General features: G+C 51.6%; 1 protein-coding gene across 1 annotated transcript in view; it reads right to left on the bottom strand.

The window, feature by feature from the left end:
* LOC116983569 (FYVE, RhoGEF and PH domain-containing protein 5-like) overlaps positions 1–16,823 on the bottom strand; it is a 53,827-nt gene extending 37,004 nt beyond the window's left edge. Inside the window, exons 1-4 of the mRNA XM_033037354.1 lie at positions 16,611–16,823; positions 8,530–10,486; positions 5,747–7,000; positions 446–539 (exon numbers count right to left, since the gene is read on the bottom strand). Of these exons, the coding sequence (XP_032893245.1) occupies positions 446–539; positions 5,747–7,000; positions 8,530–10,486; positions 16,611–16,620 (3,315 nt within the window). The 5' untranslated portion in view covers positions 16,621–16,823. The remainder of the gene's footprint in view (positions 1–445; positions 540–5,746; positions 7,001–8,529; positions 10,487–16,610) is intronic.
* Positions 16,824–19,760: the final 2,937 nt, after the last annotated feature.

Here is a 19,760-nt window from a genome sequence, read left to right as displayed (position 1 = left end):
TTTATCTTGCCCTGTACGTTATTCGCTTTACCCTGTATCTGTGCACTGTGGACGGCTCGATTGTAATCATGTATAGTCTTTCTGCAACTGAATAGCGCGCAACAAAGAGTTTTTCACTGTACTCGGTACACGTGACAATAAACTCAACTAACTGGATGGGAAAGGAATGGAGGGTTATGGTCTGAGCGCAGGTATATGGGACTAGGGGAGATTATGTGTTCGGCACGGACTAGAGGGGTCGAGATGGCCTGTTTCCGTGCTGTAATTGTTATATGGTTATATGGTTAATTGGTGGTAATCGATTGCCGCAACTGTAGATTAATGGCGCAAAAGAATTGCTGGCATGTTTAAACGAGAAGTTGTTGAAGCACAAGAAAATAAGGGGACACATGTACCCGGCAGCCCAAATTACGTCCTATGTTGCGATAGGTATAAGGCGGTCTACCTGTGTCGTTTGCTCCTCCGACTCTGAGCCTGTCTGCTCACTGGAGACCATCTCTTCAATTGGATGATGCACTGCTGGAACATCACTGTCCACACTGCAACAACAAACAGTGAAACAACCCATTGTGCAATCCATCTCCTCCCTCACCCATGTGAGACCTGAGAGCAGGATGTATTCAGGACAAAGGGCTGGAATAGACTCCAAGGAGATGCATGTCTGCGAGGGATCTGGATCCAGATAACAACTTTGCTCCTTGGGGCACAGGAGGACGAGAGGTGATCTTATAGAGCTGTGTTATATCATGAGGGGATTAAATAGGGCCAATGCAGAGAATCCTTTACCCAGAGTAGGAGATTCAAGAACCAGAGGACATTGGTTTAAGGTGAGGGGGGGGGGGGGGGGGGGGAGGGGGGGGGGGGGGGGGGAGGGGGGAAGGGGGGGGGGGAAGGGGGGGGGGGGGGGGGGAAAGGGGGGGGGGAAGGGGGGGGGGGGGGGGGGGGGGAGGGAAGACATAATGGGAACCTGAGGACAAAAGAAGAATTATATAATTTTCTCTCAGGTCCCAGGATCGTTGCTAAGGAGGGGAACTGGGGTGTGTGACTGGCCCCTCCCTTGGATACAGCTCTGATCTATAAAGGCAACAGTAGGACCCTATAACTCTGACTAGAGAGGCAGATCAAGGTAAGTGATCTCAGCATCACTGAGCTCAGATAGAGAGCAAGGCACCAAAGATCCCATAGTTGCCAAACACAGATAGAAAATCAAAACCAAGATATCCGAGTGGCGTTCTACAGACAGAGATCAAAGCAACGACCATGACCACAGATGCAGATTACAGCAACAACAAATCCCTGACATCTCGACTACAGATACCGATGAAGGTACGTGATCTCAGTGTTACTGACCACACATACAGATGAAGGCTCCAACTGACCACAGATACAGATCAAGGCAACAACAGATCCCTGTACCCATAGCCACAGGGTTACTCCGGATTACACCCGGTGCCACATGCTCGTGAGGGTAGGAATAGGCGGGTGGGACAGATTAATACATAGCCATGGAGTTGATGCAAGGGACAGGGATTCAGATTTTTAAACCATTGGGATCTTTTCTGGGGCAGAGGCAAAGCAGGACAGCTTGAATCTAAACTACAGGAGGAGCAATATCCTTGCAGTGAGGTTTGCTAGTGCTACTCGGGAACTGTTAAACCAGAGAAGCAAGGAAAAGAGAGGTCTGAAATTGAAAGGAGTGATGGGAAGTCAGAGATTAGGACCAGTAAGTCTCAAAGGGAAGACAGATAGGGACAGATGAAGGGATCTGGTGAGGTTGATGGGCTGAAGTGTGAATGCAAGGAGTATCGTGGAGAAAGGAGATGAACTTAGAGCCTGGATCGGTGCTTGCAACTATGACTTTGTGACTAAAATGGAAACGTGGTTCCAAGAGGGACATAACTAGCAGCTCAATGTTATGGAGTTTCAATGGTCCAGATGTGATCGAGAGGAAGACAAAGGAAGTGGAGGAGCTGCAGTACAAATCTTGGTCGCAGTCACGATGGCACTCAGAGAGGAAATATGAGAGGGTTCATCCTCTGAGGCAAAATGGATAGAGCTTAGAAAATAGAAAGGTGCAAGCACTTTAATGGGATTGTACTATAGCCACCCCCCCCCCCCCCCCACCCCCCAATAGCAAGCGGGAGATAGAGGAACTGATAAGTAGACAGATTACCAAAAGGCACCAAAGCTCCATGATTGTCTAGGTGGGTGACTAATATTCCCCAATATTGACTTGGACTTGCTCAGTGCCAAAGGCTTGTACGGCTCAAACTTTGTGAGGATATCCAAGAGGATTTCTTGAAACAGTATGTGGATAGTGCGACACGAGAAGGGAACATACTAGGCCTGGTGTTGGGAAATGAGCCAGGCCAGGTTTAAGTGGAAGAGAATTTTGGGCATTGTGATCGTACGTCTATAAGTTTTAAGATTGTTTTGAATAGGGAGAAGGCTGGACCTTGCGTGAAAGTACCAAGTTGGAGTAAAGTAAACGGCAACTTTTTTGGGCAGGAGCTCGGGAGGGTACACTGGGAGCAATTGTTATCGGTCAAGTCTAAATCTGACATGTGGGAGATGTTTAAAGACTGGTTGATTGAGGTTCAGTGGCATATTCTAATGAGGAGGAGGGATGAGGATGGCAAAGTACGGGAAACTTGGATGGCCAAAGAGGTGACAGACGGTCAAAAGGAAGGAGGAATCGCATGCTAGGTTTAAAAGGATGGAATCAGATAGGGCCTTTAAGGAAAATTAAGAAAGGAGGAAATATTAAAACAGCCGATTAGAAGGACTAAAAGGGGCCACAAAATGGTTTTGGTGAGTTAGATTTAAAAAAATCCCAAGGCTTTTTATACCTATACTATAAAGAAGAGGGGAGGGGGGGGGGGGGGGGGCAGGGATAAGGGAGGACTGCTCAAGGATTAAGAAGGAAATTGGTGCTTGGAGTCTGAGGATGTAGCCACTCTACACCCACTCTTTCTGTCCCACACCCCGCTCACTGCACCCCCAATCCCTCTTCCCAACCCCGACCCCACTCTCCCAACCCCTACTCTACGTTCTCCATACACATTCCCCACTCTCTCCACTCCCTTTCTCAACGCTCCCCACTCTCGCCCCACACACATCCCCTCTCTACATAGAAACCACTGCACACCCTATATACCAGTCTCCCCCCCGAGATGGATACACACACCCACACAAATGCTTGCACGCATGGCTAGAGTTTGCCCACATACATGCATACCGACCCAGACTTGCACATACTCTCAAACGTGTACCAACACGCATGCAGACGCATGCACACACTCATAGCCAATCATAAATACCCATGCACACACATAACTATGCTGCAACTTCACACCCATGCTCCACACGCACCTGTCCCACCACACTAATCCCTCACACAAGCCATCCCATGCCTGCCTACCTACCTACACCCATGGCCAGACCCACGTAAACCCACACCGACCGCCCAAACCAGCAGCCCACATCTAGCCCCCACACCTATCCACACACTCCCCATATCCAGCCCCCGCCACCACACCAACCCCACACTGACCACTTACACCGATCCCCCACAGCAACCACCCTAACTCCACCACTCACATCAATCCTGCCACATTGGCCCTCCATCCCATCCAACCACGTCAGGTCTACACCCACACCACAGCCCACACCCAACCCCTACCAAATCACATACCCAGCATCCACATTCAAGTACCCACCTATACCCACCCCCACACCACTGCCCACACACATACCAACCTCACCACTTCAACATCCCACACCAACCCCCTTATATCTGCACACACACCCACACACACACACACCCACTAACTTCACCACATCATCCCACACACCCGTACCACAGCCTACACCTATCCCCACACGCATAACCTCCACACCCAACCCTCATACTAACCACCTCCTGCCACACCCATACCCCTGTGCACATCCACACCAACCTCACCACTTCTGTCCCACACACCAACCCTCCAATCTGCTCACACCCAACCAACACCCAGAACACACTCAACCCTCCCACTCCAAACGCCCTCACTACTCACCCCCGAATCCATCCCCACCCCCCACATCTACACCCACACCAAACCTCCACACCCACCCACTACAACCACAGCCAACCTCCACTCCCCAAATCTATCCACTGCACCCCACACCTCCACCCACACCCTGGCCCAAACCCATCCACAACAGGCGATAAAATATCCTCTGTGATAATGCTCAGTGCTGGTGCCCCATATCTGCATTCTCAGCACCTTATCATAGTCCCAATTCACTAATGACCGGGAGACTAAATTCTCTAAAACAGCAATTATCTAAATTCTCTGCTCCAACTTGATTTATAAGTTTGCAGATGACACCACTGTGGTGGGCCAGATCTCATTCAATGAAGAGGCAGGGTACAGGAAGGAGATAGAGAACTTGATAACCTGGTGTCAAGACAACAACCTCTCCTTTGTCATCAGCTTCAGGATATAGTGTGGTGTACACCCACCAGTCAGCATCAGCGGTCCAAACGTGGAGAGAGATAAGAACTTCAAATTCCTGGGGCTCAATTTCGCCAATAACTTGTCCTGGTCCAACAATGCCAACATTCCAGCCAAGAAAGCCTCCACTTCCTCAAAAGACCAAGCATATTTGGCAAGTCTCCAATGACATACCGATTTCTATCAATCCAACATAGGAAGCAGCCTATCCCGATGCATCACAGCTTTGTATGGCGACAGCAGAGGATACAACCCAGTCCAACACACAAACCAGCCTCTCTCCCCCTCGACTCCATCTATACTTCAAGCTGGGGAAAGTAGTCAAACATAATTAAGGACCATATTCACCCTGGTCATCCCCTCTTCTCCCCTCTGTCACGGCCAGAAGATACAAATGTTTAAAAGTGAGTACCCCCAGATTCAAGAATTGCTTCTCCCCCATTGTTGTTGAACAGACCTCTGATGTGCTAGGGTTGAATTAGCACATTAATGCCCCTGTCCCACTTAGGAAACCTGAACGGAAACATCTGGAGACGTTGCGCCCCACGCAAGGTTTCCGTGCGGTTCCCGGAGGTTGCAGGTGGTTGCAGGTAGTGGAAGCAGGTAGGGAGACGGACAAAAACCTCCGGGAACCTCCGGGAACCACACGGAAACCTTGGGTGGGGCGCAAAGTCTCCAGAGGTTTCATTTCAGGTTTCCTAAGTGGGACAGGGGCATAAGACACAATCCCTGTGTACCGAGGTGCCCAACCTACCTCGTTGTGCCCTTTGCACTTTTCTAGTCGCACTTTCTCTGTAGCTATAACACTATATTCTGGATTTGGTGATATTCATATTTGATGTACTCCTGAATAGTATGCTTTGCCAGGATAGCACACCAAACAACGTTTATCACTGTATCTCAGTGCAATTGAAAATAGACTAAAGTGCACTAACACAATTCCCCGGACACAACAGTTATTGCGATGGAAGGTACACAAAAATGCTGGAAAAACTCAGCGGGTGCAGCAGCATCTATGGAGCGAAGGAAATAGGCAAATAGGCAAATAGCCTAGTTCCTTCGCTCCATAGATGCTGCTGCACCCGCTGAGTTTCTCCAGCATTTTTGTGTACCTTCGATTTTCCAGCATCTGCAGTTCCTTCTTAAACAACAGTTATTGCTATGGAAGCGCCCTTGCTCCGGGGAGCACGGATATGGAGAATGGACTTTAGTGTACTTGCTGTGTATTAGAGAGCAACACTTACCTCGCCAGTTCCTGGTCTATCCTCAGCCTGCTCTCCAATGGAGTAAAGCAGCTCATGTCCACATAACCATCATTTTCGCAGGCCGATGAGAAATGCCTACCGGGATCTTCAAAGAATTCGGCCACGGGCCCCGAATGAACCATTCTGCTGGGAGGGATTTGTATATTTTCATAGTCTGAGCTCACAGCTGGAATGTTCTCGTAATCAGCGGAGTCTGTGTTGGGAAAGGAAATGGACCTGGGTTTGGTCAGAGGAAGTGATGAATATGAGTGCCGGGACCTGTCCTCAAACGATTCAACTCTGGACACGCTCCTGCTGAAATGCTTTGGCATCCCCTTGGCTCTGCTGTCCTTGTAAAAAAAAGTGGACGCAGAATCCGATTTGCGCATCTTTCCCGAGCGAGTTTTTAACCGCGGCGAGTTGCCCAAACTCCTCCTGTCAAAATCCAGGGCTCTGACTGCCTCCGGGACCGGGCAAGGGCCAACCCTGCACACGTTCACCTCAACTGTGATCCGGTTGTCCACTTTCTTCTTGAGGGACAGTTTAATTGGGAGGAAGCGCTTGAAAGACGACTTTTTCTTTGCGTTCTGTTTTAAGTGTTTGTCGGGAGAATCCGATTCAAGCAGAAGCGAGGGGGAACTTTTGGTGATGGGTTTCTTGGTGATACTGGCCAGTTGAAAAGGAGCGGGTATGTCCAGCACTGAGCTGGGGGTGGAGGCTCCTGGACACGGGACATGGCTCTGGTTAGTCGCAGCAACGCTCGGTAGAGACGGGTTGTCTTCCTTCCTGTTCATTCGGCTCTCCTCTAGAAGTGACCCTGCAGTTTCCCTGTGAGCACAAACAGGAAGCTCCCTGCCCGCCACGGAGTAGGAGCGAGGATAGAACACATAGTACTTCTCGTTGGCAGCAAACACGCCAGTGTTATCCTGTGAGTCGTGCACTTGCACCGGGCTGTAGTCCTCTCCGGGTGCGGGATCGGTCTCCTCAGGGACTGTCTCGGGCACCTGGGCGCTCAGGGACTGTGTCCTGCTCCTGGCTTTTCTCCATTCCACAGTCCCGGCTTTATCTGGGTCTGGCTTCAGCGCCACGTTCCCCTGTGCCGAGCTCCCAGCCCCCCGCCTGTGGGGCCACCCCCCTGTACCTGTACGGGAACCCCCATCACACAGCTGGCTGCGGCGGAACACTCCTCCGTCAGGGCCGTGTTGGGGGCTCCCTGCCTTTCCCCAGCGCACCCTGATGTCCACACTTCCACCCCTTTCTCATCCACTCCCACCAACACCTCCTCAGCCTCACTGGCCTCGGCAGATGGAGTCCCCTCTGCACCAAGTATGAACCTCCCCTCGTCGGCTATCACCCTTGATGGTCCCGGGTTGTCCACATCCCGTCCAGCTTGTCTGCTCCTACCTCATGGACATCCCCTCCCCCCTCCAACTCATCCCCTCCCCCCTCCAACTCATCCCCTCCCCCCTCCACCTCATCCCCTCCCCCCTCCAACTCATCCCCTCCCCCCTCCACCTCATCCCCTCCCCCCTCCAACTCATCCCCTCCCCCCTCCAACTCATCCCCTCCCCCCTCCAACTCATCCCCTCCCCCCTCCACCTCATCCCCTCCCCCCTCCACCTCATCCCCTCCCCCCTCCAACTCATCCCCTCCCCCCTCCAACTCATCCCCTCCCCCCCTCCAACTCATCCTCTCCCCCCTCCAACTCATCCCCTCCCCCCTCCAACTCATCCCCTCCCCCCTCCAACTCATCCCCCTCCCCCTCCAACTCATCCCCTCCCCCCCTCCAACTCATCCTCTCCCCCGTCCACCTCATCTCCTCCCCCGTCCAACTCGCCCCCGTCCCCCCTCCAACTCATCCCTCCTCCATCCAACCACACCCCCTCCCCCCCTCCAACGCAATCCCTCCTCCAGCCAACACACCCCCTCCGTCCATCCAACACACCACCCCTTCACCCCCTCCAACTCATCTCCTCCCCCTCCACCTCACCACCTCCAACTCATCCCTCCCCCCTCCACCTCACCCCCCCTCCAACTCATCCCCTCCCCCCTCCACCTCACCCCCCTCCAACTCATCCCCTCCCCCCTCCAACTCATCCCCTCCTCCCTCCACCTCATCTCCTCCTCTCTCGAGGTCAGCCTCTTCCCCCTCCAACTCATCCCCTCCCCCCTCCAACTCATCCCCTCCCCCCTCCAATTCACCCCCTCCCCCCTGCACCTCATCCCCTCCCCCTTCCAACTCATCCCCTCCCCCCAACTCATCCCCTCCTCCCTCCACCTCATCCTCTCCCCCTTCAAGGACATCGCCTCCCCCTTCCATCATTTCTCCCCCCTCAAGCTCATCTCCTTCCCTCTCCAGCCCATCATCTCCCCCCTGCATCTTGTCCGCTCCCCCCGTGAGAACATCCTCTCCCCCCTGCAGATGTTCTACTCCCCCATTGAGGACAACTCCTCCCCCCTCCATCTCATCTGCTCCCCCCTCCAGCCCATCTCCAGTCCCCTCAAGGATATCTCCACCCTCCTCCAGCCCGTCCCCTTCCCCCTCTATCCCCTCCCCTTCACCCTCTACACTATCCATCTCCCTTCCCCTCTCTAGGCAATCTACACCCCCTTCCACCCCATGTTCGTTCCCCTCCTTCCCCTCTCCTCCCCGCTCAAGCCCCACAACACCCCACTCCAGGCTTTCCTCTCTCCCCTCCACAACCTCCGCTCCCCCTTTTAGCCCCTGCCGTTCCCTGTCCTGCCCATCTCCGTCCACCAGCCCCTGTCCTATCCCTTCTAACCCATCTCCTGTCTCCTCCAGCCCTCCCCCCTCTATCCCTTCTCCTCTCCCTTCAAAGATGCCCCCTTCCCCCTCCAGCCCCTCTCCTCCCTCCTCCAGCCCCTGCTCTTCCCTTTCCAGCCCACATTCCCCCACCTCATGGACATCTGATCTCACAGATGTAGTGACCTGTGGTGACAAAGTTTCAAGTACAAGCCCATTGGTTTTGTCTGTAGGGCTGTCCGCCTTCTCCTGTCTGTCTGTCCCTTGCCCCTGCTCATCTGTGCCCTGCTCCTGCTCACCTGCCCCATCTCCATGTTCGCCTTCAGGGCAGTTTGTTGCTTCTTCATGCCCGGCTGCCTCCTTCTCCTGCTGGTCTTCCCACTCATCCTGCACCTCTGCAGGGCTGTCTGTCATCTCTTGCCCATTAGTTCCCTCATCCTGTCCGTCTGTTGCCTCCGCCAGTCTGTCTGGAGGTCTGTCTTCTTCCTCCTCCTGCTCGTCTATGGAGCAGTCTGCTCCATGCCAATCTTGGAGTCTGTCTGCTCCCTCCCCCTGCCCTTCCATCCCTTCCCTTTGCCCACCTTCCCCTTCCACCTGCCCTACTCCTTCCACCTCCCCATCTGCTCCCTCCCCCTGCCCATCCCCCTGCCCAAACCCCTGCCCATCCCCCTGCTCATCTAATTGCCCATCCCCCTGCCCATCCCCCTGCTCATCTAATTGCTCACACCCCTGCCCATCCCCCTGCCCATCCCCCTGCCCATCTAATTGCTCACACCCCTGCCCATCCCCCTGCTCACACCCCTGCTCATCCCCCTGCCCATCCCCCTGCTCACACCCCTGCCCATCCCCCTGCCCATCCCCCTGCTCATCTAATTGCTCACACCCCTGCCCATCCCCCTGCCCATCCCCCTGCCCATCCCCCTGCTCACACCCCTGCCCATCCCCCTGCACACCCTCCTGCTCATCTAATTGCTCACACCCCTGCCCATCCCCCTGCCCATCCCCCTGCTCATCTAATTGCTCACACCCCTGCCCATCCCCCTGCCCATCTAATTGCTCACACCCCTGCCCATCCCCCTGCTTACACCCCTGCCCATCCCCCTGGTCATGACCCTGCTCACACCCCTGCTCATCCCCCTGCTCATCTAATTGCCCATCCCCCCGCCCATCCCCCTGCTCATCTAATTGCCCATCCCCCCGCCCATCCCCCTGCCCATCCCCCTGCTCACACCCCTGCCCATCCCCCTGCTCACTTAGTTGCACATCCGTACGGGCATGCGCTGGACGGGTTAACAATTGAATGTGTTCACTGCCTCCTTCAGGGCTCCACATGTGTGCAGTTTCGGTGGGATCCTGGACAAAGCCCTCTTCTGTACTGTCCCTGTTTTCTCCGCTGCCGTCATTTGGAAGCTCATCATTCCAGCTCAGGCCATCACCTTGCTCGTGGCAAAGTGCATCTCGAACAATCACCTGCTGTTTGAAAGTTAGCGAGTCCGCTTTGGGTGTTCCACTGCTCAAGCCAAAAGTCTCTGCACTCGGTAAAACCCTGTCCTCTGCTGTTGCGTCACCTCGAGAATCCATTAGGTCCATATATTCATCCCCCATTGGAGCCCCATTCTCCTGGCATTGTGCAGTCTCTCTTTCCAGAGTACGACTCTCCAAGGACAAGTCTACTTGTACATCGGCTGCTTCACCTACTGTCTGATCCACAGCAGCAGAGGTGAAGTCCTCAACTTGCAGAACCAGGAACTGGTTGGTTACTGAAACACTGTCGTTTGAGTACCTGCTGAAAGTTCCCTTCCGTGAAGTCAGTGGTGCCTCTGGCATTTCGTTGCACAGGTTGGGTTTGGGAGCAATCGGCGGCTTCATGCCCTTAGGAGCAGATTGGAAAACCAGTGGAGATGGCTTTGGAACAGCCGGCAGGGGTTGCAAATTCTGAAGCCTGGGTTTTGGTGCCAAGGGAGGTTTTTTAAATTCTAGAAGAAGAAAGTCAGAAATTAGGCATTATTCTGTATGGGTTTAACAGCATTCCGGTCCGGAACCCAGCGACATGAGAGACAAAAGCAGATTGTGATCTCTCCTGGAATTCCTCCTGGTGGTAACACAAGCAATGAAGTGTGTTAATGAGCAAACACACTTCATAAAAGGAGGCAGATCACAACAGGAGGTGTTTGAGGTTGGGATGGACAACAGAAGACTTTACTCAAGGATTGGGAGAGGGGATTGGAAGAGTAGGTAGACAGAACAGGGTATCAAGAGATCTCTGTCACAATCCATGTCACAAATTCCCACACCAGTGGCAGAGGCTGAGGGTGGTGGTGGAGGGACGCTGCTCTGATCACAAGTCTGTGAGCAGTGATGTATCTCAGGATATCGGTGCTGAGACTATTGTTGTTCATGATCTACGCCAACGACTTGGATGTGAATGTAAAAGGTATAATTAGTAGGTGACATGAAAATTGCTGGTGTTTTGGATAGTGGGGAATGTTAGCTGAGGCTACAGCAGCATTTAGATCAGATGGAAAGTTTGATGGAGCTTTGGCAGATGGCATTTAAACCCAACAAGTGCGAGTGATGTATATTGGCAAGTCAAACAAAGTAAGAGACAGAAACAAAGAACTGCAGATGCTGGTTAATACACAAAAGGATACAAAGTGCTGGAGTAACAGCAGGCAGCATCTCTGGAGAACATGGATAGGTGACATTTCGGGTCAAGACCCTTCTTCAGACTGATTGTATAGGGGAGAAAATTACCTAATTTTAGAAATTACCTAAAATCTGAGAATTCAATGTTCATACCGTTGGGTTGTAAGCTACCCAAGCGGAATATGAGGTTCCATTCCTCCAGTTTGCGTGTGGCCTCACTCTGGCAATGGAGGAAGCCCAGGACAGAAAGTCAGTGTGCGAATGGAATGGGGAATTTAAATGGTTAGCGACCGGAAGATCCAATAAGCCTTGGCGGAACAAGCGCAAGTGTTCAGTGAAACGGTCACCGAGTCTAAGCTTGGTCTCGCCACTGTAAGAAATATACATTAAATAAAGGGGGCATGCAGGAATGTTGATGAACAGAGGACCTTGGATTCAAGTTCATAATTCCCTGAAAGATGCAACATAGGTAGATAGGGTGATGAAGGAGGCAGATGGCATGCTTGTCTTGTGTAGAAAGGAACTGCCGATGCTGGTATATACCGAAAATAGACACAACGTGCTGGAGTAACTCACGTAACAGGCAGCATCCCTGGGCAAAAAGAATGGGTGATGTTTCGAGTCGGGGCCCTCTTCAGACTAAAGGTAGAGGGGAGGGAAGTCTAGGAAAGGCTAGAACAAAGCAGGGCTGACAACTTGTGAAAAGGAAGGGTGGACCCCACGTGGCCCATTGTTGGGAAGAGGTGATAAGAGAGAATAGGGGTGGCACGGTGGCACAATGGTAGAGTTGCTGCCATCCAGCGCCAGAGACCCGGGTTCAATCCTGACTACGGGTGCTTGTCTGTACGGAGTTTGTACATTCTCCCCGTGATTTGCATGGGTTTCCACAGAGATCTACAGTTTCCTCCCACACACTAGGTTAATTGGCTTGGTATAAATGTAAATTGTCCCTAGTGTGTGGGGATCGCTGGTCAGTGCAGACTCGGTGGGTCCAAGGGCCTGTTTCCATGCTGTATCTCTAAACTAATCTAAACTAAACAAAACAAAGGCATACAAGGATGGGAACAGTGGAACTAGTAGCACGACTATGGGGAATGCAAGGATTATTTGAATTTAGGGAAATCAATGTTCATACCGCTGGGTTGTAAACTGCCCAAGCAAAATATGAGTTGCTGTTCCTCCAATTTGCATTTGGCCTCACTCTGGCTGTGGAAGAGGCCCAGGACAGAAAGGTCTGTTTGGGAATAAGAAGGGGAGTGAACATATTTGCCAATCAGGAGATCTCCCTTTTGAGTTACTCCAGAGCTTTGTGTCTATCATTGGCATACTTGTCTTCATCATTGTGATGGAATGAAGGAGTTGGGGAAATTAGTTTAGAGATACAGCATGTAAACAGGCCCTTTGGCCCAAGGAGTCCAAGCCAACCAGTGATCCCCATACACTAGCACTATCCTACACACTCGGGACAATTTACAATTTTTGCAGAAGCCAATTAACCTACAAACTTGTACGTCTTTGGAATGAGGGAGGAAACCAGAGCACCCGGAGAAAAGCCACACAATCGCGGGGAAAACGTTCAAACTCTGTAAAGACAGCAACTATAGACAGGATGGAACCCAGGTCTCCGGCTCTGTAAGACAGCAACTTTACCGCTGAGCCACAGTGACGCCCTAAGTTACGTTGCAACTTTACAAAACACTGGTTAAGCTGTACCTTAGAGTATTGTGTGCAATTCTGTCATAGACTCATATAGCATGGAAACAAGGACTTTTGGCCCAACCGACCAATACGCCCCATCCCACCCTCTAAACCTATCCTATCCATGTACCTGTCCAAATATATTTTAAACATTCTGATAGTACCTGCCGCAACTACCCCCTCTGGCAGCTCATTCCATATACATACCATCCTTTTCCCCCCCTCACTTTAAACCTATGCCCTATGTTTCTTGATTCCCATACTCTGGATAAAAGACTCTGTGCAATTATCCTATCTATTCCTCTCAAGATCTTATACATATCCAGAAGATCACACCTCTACCTCCTGTGCTCCAAAGAATAAGGTGCTAGCCTTAGTGAGTCCTGGCATCACCCTCGTAAATCTACTCTGCACCCTTCCAGCTTGACAATATCTTTCCTAAAACAGGGTGACCAAAACTGAACATAATACTTTAAATGTGGCCTCACCAATGTGTTGTGTAGGAAGGAACTGCATCTGCTCGTTTACACCAAAGCTGGACACAAAATGTTGGAGTAACTCAGTGGGACAGGCAGCATCTCTGGAAAAAAGGAATGAGTCCCATTCCTCCTCTCCAGGGATGCTGCCTGTCCCGCTGAGTTACTCCAGCATTTTGCGTCTATCTTCTCACCAATGTCTTGTTCTAGTCACCGCATTGTAGGATGGGTGTGTTTGCGCTGGAAATATGCAGAGGATATTCACCACAACATTGCCTGCATTGCAGGACTTAAGTTATAGGGTAAGATTGGATGGGCTGGCCTTGCTTTCCCTGGAGTGCCAGAGGATGAGGAATGAACTGATAGAGGTGTATAAAATATGAGAGGCGTAGGACGGCAGACTCTTTTTTCCATGGTAGGAGTATCAAAAACAAATGGGCATAGGTTCAGGAGGAGAGAATGGAAATTTAAAGGGGATCTAAAGGATACGTTTTTTTTTAAAGAGAATAGTTAATATCTGGAACACATTGCCAGAAGAAGCAATGGAATCAGATACAATTAGTGCATTTAAGAAACATTTGGGCAGATAATCAAATAGGCAAGGAGTAAAAGGTTATGGTCCTAATGATGGTAGATGGAGCTGGTCCATATGGACAGAGGTCAATTGGACAACACTGTTGGTCTGCGCTACAAGTTTCACGCTACAAACCCATATTATTGGCAAAACAATTACTTTGAATCTCATTTAGAGTCATAGAGTCAAAGAGTGATACTGTGTGGAAACAGGCCCTTCAGCCCAACTAGCCCAAACCTGCCAACATGTCCCAGCTACACTAGTCCTACCTGCCCATCTTTGGTCCATGTCCCTCCAAACCTGTCCTATCCATGTACCTGTCTACTTTGTCCCCTGAAACCTTCTCTGTTCCTCAGTCTGAATTCCCTGGTGTGGCCAACTTTATCCAAGGCACGCAGATGTGACTAGTCATAGTTCAGACCAGCTTTAGGCTTCAGAATAAGGTCTGGGTAACATTTTGAAACACAGGCCATCAACATCTGTTCAAGCTGCAACGTAAAGATAAGACCCAGCTTCTCAACTGATATTACACTGCTGCCTCTTACCCCACTCCACATGTTAGAGTAGTTTCTGGACTTCCTCCTCAAAAGGTCTGCCAGCTGTGACCAGCTTCCTCTCCCTCTCCTCTCCGTTCCCTCCTAACCCTCACCAATAAAGCTAGACTTCTGCAAGTTGTCCCCAGCCCTCACCTTGAACTTGTTTCTTCATTTCTTTTGCATCACCCCTTTTGCCTAACCCAAACTCATCTATAATTTGCGCAACATTCACCCAATTTTCACTCCTTCCAGTCTCAACACCAGCCAGACATTCTCAACACTAGCCACGCAGTCTCTTCATCCACCAGACTCTCTCATCTCCCGTCACAGTCCCATCTCCCATCAGACACTCCCATCTCCCACCACCGTGTCCCACCAGACACTCCCATCTCCCACCACCATGTCCCACCAGACAGTCCCGTGTCCCACCAGACAGTCCCGTGTCCCATCAGACAGTCACAACGCCTGCTGGACCATGGTTGGGTTCTCACTAAAGGCATTAGTGAGAAGTTTTGCTCCTGAAGGGAGGACATTTTATCCACTCTTTGATTCACTGAGGGCATCCTCCTCCTCCACGTCATGCTGCTGTTTGGTTCGGCTTAATTTGGAGTATTGTGTTCAGTTCTGGTCACCCCATTACAGGAGAGATGGGTAGGGTTTGGGGGCGGGTGCATAAGTGTTTCACCAGACTGCTGCCTGGAATAGTGGGTATTAGCCATAATGAGAGGATGGACAAATGTGGATCATTTTCCACTGGCACCTCGGAAGCTGTAGGGAGACCTGACAAAAGTGTATAAAACTATGTGAGGCTCAGAAAGGATAGACAGTCAGACCCTTATTCTCAGGGTCGAAAAGACAAAGACGAGAGAGGTAACTTTAAGATCAGAGGGGGTAAATTAAACATTTGTACGGGGCAAGTATTTTACACGGAGGGTGCTAAGTGCCTGGAACGTCTGGCCAGGCGTTGGTCGAGTAGCATTTATTAGGCTCTTGGATGGGGAACATGGATATGCAGGGAATGGAGGGATATGGATCATCTGGAGGTATATATTAGTTTAAGACATCAGTGGACACTGTGGGCTGAAGGGCCTGTTGCAGTGCTGTACTGTTCAATGTATCGGGGCTTCTCCTCCCACATCCACATTCCCCACTGGTGTGTGTGGTGGTGCTGCCTTGAGGTGCCTCTTTAAGGTATGTTAGCTTTCATAGCAAAAGGATTTGAGTATAGGAGCAGGGAGGTTCTACTGCAGTTGTACAGGGTCTTGGTGAGACCACATCTGGAGTATTGCGTACAGTTTTGGTCTCCAAATCTGAGGAAGGACATTATTGCCATAGAGGGAGTGCAGAGAAGGTTCACCAGACTGATTACTGGGATGTCAGGACTGTCTTATGAAGAAAGACTGGATAGACTTGGTTTATACTCTCTAGAATTTAGGCGATTGAGAGGGGATCTTATAGAAACTTATAAAATTCTTAAGGGGTTGGACAGGCTAGATGCAGGAAGATTGCTCCCGATGTTGGGGAAGTCCAGGACAAGGGGTCACTGCTTAAGGATAAGGGGGAAATCCTTTAAAACCGAGATGAGAAGAACTTTTTTCACACAGAGAGTGGTGAATCTCTGGAACTCTCTGCCACAGAGGGTAGTCGAGGCCAGTTCATTGGCTATATTTAAGAGGGAGTTAGATGTGGCCCTTGTGGCTAAGGGGATCAGAGGGTATGGAGAGAAGGCAGGTACGGGATACTGAGTTGGATGATCAGCCATGATCATATTGAATGGCGGTGCAGGCTCGAAGGGCCGAATGGCCTACTCCTGCACCTAATTTCTATGTTTCTATGTTTCTATGTTTAACACCGCCGGCCGCTCCCACCCGACTTAGTCCTGAATGCACTTTCCTGCGCGGATGAACAACACTGGGCGGCTGGCGGAGAGGGCAGGACAAGGGATGGAAGAGGGTGGGGGTGGGTGTCGAAGTGGGGGGAGGGTGTGTGGAAAGATTTGGGGTGGGGGTAAGGATCAGAGAGAGAGAGAGAGAAAGAGACTCTGGCGTGAAGTGATTACTGTCATCTGAGACTGTTGGGGTTTGCGACCCTGAGTCCACTTTGCTGGTCCCGGGTCCCTGGCCCGCTGATCGGGTCTTCAGATCTGTCCAGTCTCTCTGCCCACACTGACCTGACTCCATGCTGAGATCTCTCCGCCCGCTCCCAGGGCTGAGCTGCCGCTCCCAGGGCTGAGCTGCCAGGACGACTCGCCGTTGCCGCGCTCACTTCTCCCGGACTCCAGTGCCACCTCCACTCCAGCTGGGAGCCGCGGCTCCGGGTCACCGCTCACTGAACACTCGCCTCTCTGCCGGTCGAGCGGCCGCGGCGATGCGGACACACACACGCTCTGCTCCGGACTGGGCGGCCGCGATCCAGCCTTCACAACAGGATGTGCGAGTTCCGCCGCTGGGCCAGTCTAAGTCCAGGCGCCTGATCGCTCTCCCTGTTCCCTCATACCAATCCGGTTACTCTACCCCCAATTCCCTGCTCTTGATCCTGGCCCGATTCCATGTTCCTAATCCCATCACCGCATCCTGCCCCATTCCCTGGCCCTGACCCTATTCCCCGAACTCTGAGCCCATCCCCACTCCTAGTCCCTTTCCCTGACCCTAAACCTGGACCCTATTCCCTGCCTCTGACCCTATTCCCTGACCCCGAACACTGACCCCATCCCCAATCCTAATCCCATTCCCTGAACCTGGACCCTATTCCCTGACCCCGAACACTAACACCATTCCCCACTCCTAATCCCATTCCCTGACCCTGAACTCTGGCCCCCACTTCCTGCCCCTGGTCCCATTCCTCGCACTGGATATTGATCCGACTACCAACCACTGACACCATTACCCCACAGACAGTCGTGGCTACCCATGGGCTTTGTCAGGGATGGCCTGTGAAACAGGTAAAGTGTTGCAGGGTCCACAGCAGAATGATTGAGAAAGGCACGTGCCACTGGGCACTGGATATTGTGGCTACTGCACACTGGATACTATACATTGAGTGCTGGGCACTGGGGAACACCCACTGGACACTCCACATGAGCTTGGCAACTGCAAAGCTGAAGCCATGGATGTCGAGAAATTAAAAGTTATTGAAGAGTCGAAGGGCTTGTGAAGTGTCTTGGATGTAGATGGGACGGGACTGGACATGGGGAGATATGATGGAATCAAGGTATGTGGACTGCAGTAAGGCAGGAGCAGGTAGAGACAATGGGTCTGCTGCGGCATTCCTGTTTGTACGTTTTGGGGAAGAAATAGTGGAGGGTAGAGTGGGGCTGGGGAACGATAAGATTGGAGGCTGTGGAAGGGATATCGCCAGAGGTGAGTCTGGGAGATAATGGCCTGGTGTTTGTCTGTGGGGTCATGGTCAAGGGATAGGAATGAGCAGGTGTCTGAGAGCTGGCACCTGGCCTCAGCATGGTAGAGGTCAGACTACAATGGCACCTCCCTTGTCAGCAGGTTAAATAACAATGTTGGGAATGTTGTTGAGTGAGCAGAGGGCTGTGCGTTCAGAGGGCGTGAGATTGGAGTGGGAAGGGGAGTGGGGAAGTCAAGAGGGTTAGTTTTGCGCTTGCAGTTGGAAATTAAAAGGTCCAGAGATGGTAGTAGGCCGGCAGGGAGAGTCCAAGAGGAGGAATGTTGGGCCATCACTGGGAGGCAAGAACTCCCAAAGTAATATGCCCAGTGGTGGTGGCGACGAAAGATGACCCCTGCATCATGGTGGATCCAGAACTTGTGGCATGGGCCATGACCCCACTACTGAATACGAGGTCACCATTTCCCAAACCATCACCAATCTACTGTCTCTGTTGATTTCCCCTCCACAACCTCAAAGTTCCCTAACCCCACACTGCCCATTTCAATTTTCTTCCCAAAATCCACAAGCAAGACTGACAAAGCAGATCCAATGATTTTTCCTGCTCCTACCCCAAACCCATTTCCAAATAGTTTGATTATATCTGGTCTCTTCCAATTTACATCCAAGACACCTCGCATGGTCTTCACTACTTCAATAACTTCCAATTCCTTGGAATGCCTCATCTTTATCGTGGCCATCCAGTCCCTTTTTTGATCTTTCCGTCAAAAAAGAATAGGGGACCGAATATTGACATGTCTACTATAAACCCTGGCTGACTCCCACAGCTGTCTTGACTACAACCCCTCCCACCCTGTCTCTTGCAAGGAAGCCATCCCTTACTCTCAAAGTCTCTGCTTTTCGTTCCCAAGGTGAGGCTTTGGCTTCCCCCTCCTGCTGTGGACAGAGCCCTCACATGTGTCTCCTCTGTGCCTCATAGTTCTGCACTTACACCCCCACCCCAAGATGGAACAAAGATTCCCTATTTCCTCAGTCTCCACCTTTCAACCCACCAGCCTCTGAATACAACACATCATTCTCTAACATTTCCGACACCTTCAAGGTGATCTCACCACAAGTCACATCTTTCCATCCTCCCCATTTAGCTCATCTCTTCCCACTCAAATCACCCTCTCCCCAGGAACCTTCCCCTGGATAGGAATGGTTTAAAGGGACATGGGCCAAATGCGGGCAGGTGGGATTCGTGTAGACGGGGCATCTTGGTCAGCATGGATCAAAGGGCCTGTTTCAATGCTGCACAATTCTGACACACCTTTATGTCTCCTTTTCACCTCCTTGTTATTTACTCCACCCACCTGCTAATCACTTCCCCCCACTTGTATCCACCTATCACTTGCCAAACATTGCTTCACTCTTTCTCCCTTTTCTCTCTCCCCCCCCCCCCCCCCCCCTCCCACTGCATCAGCCGGAAGAATGGCCCCGACCCGAAACAACTGCCTGACCAGCTGGTTACCTCCAGCATTTGCAGTTACTTGTGAACCCCCACGTATTCTCAACCCCTCACTACCTCCAGTGAACTCCCCTTCATCCTTCCAGTGAGTATCTTCTCTCCCACCAGTGTGCCCCCCCCCCCCTCCCAGTAAGCCCGCTCTTCTCTCTATGGTGAGTCCCCCTCTCCTATCAGCGAGCTCCCTCTCTCCCTCCCTGCAGGGTGAATCCTCTTCCTCTCTCCCCGAGATCACGCCCTGCCTCATTCTCCTCACGACCCCATCCGCTCCTCTCTCCAGTCCCAGATCTCCTCCCTTTCCTGACTTTGTTCCTGCCCACAGTCTCTTGTTGACCCAGGGAGCCATGGCAAAAGTGGATTTTGTCAGCACTGTGAGTTGCAAAATTCTTCCTCGGCATTTCTGTTGCAGGGCACATTTTCCTCTACAATGTACTTTCTCTGCCTGATGTTCCCAGTCAC

This window comes from Amblyraja radiata, chromosome 18, assembly GCF_010909765.2.
Source record: "Amblyraja radiata isolate CabotCenter1 chromosome 18, sAmbRad1.1.pri, whole genome shotgun sequence".
NCBI lineage: Eukaryota > Metazoa > Chordata > Chondrichthyes > Rajiformes > Rajidae > Amblyraja > Amblyraja radiata.
The sequence above is the reverse complement of the archived record's forward strand: the minus strand, read 5'-3'. Positions and strand labels throughout refer to the sequence as shown.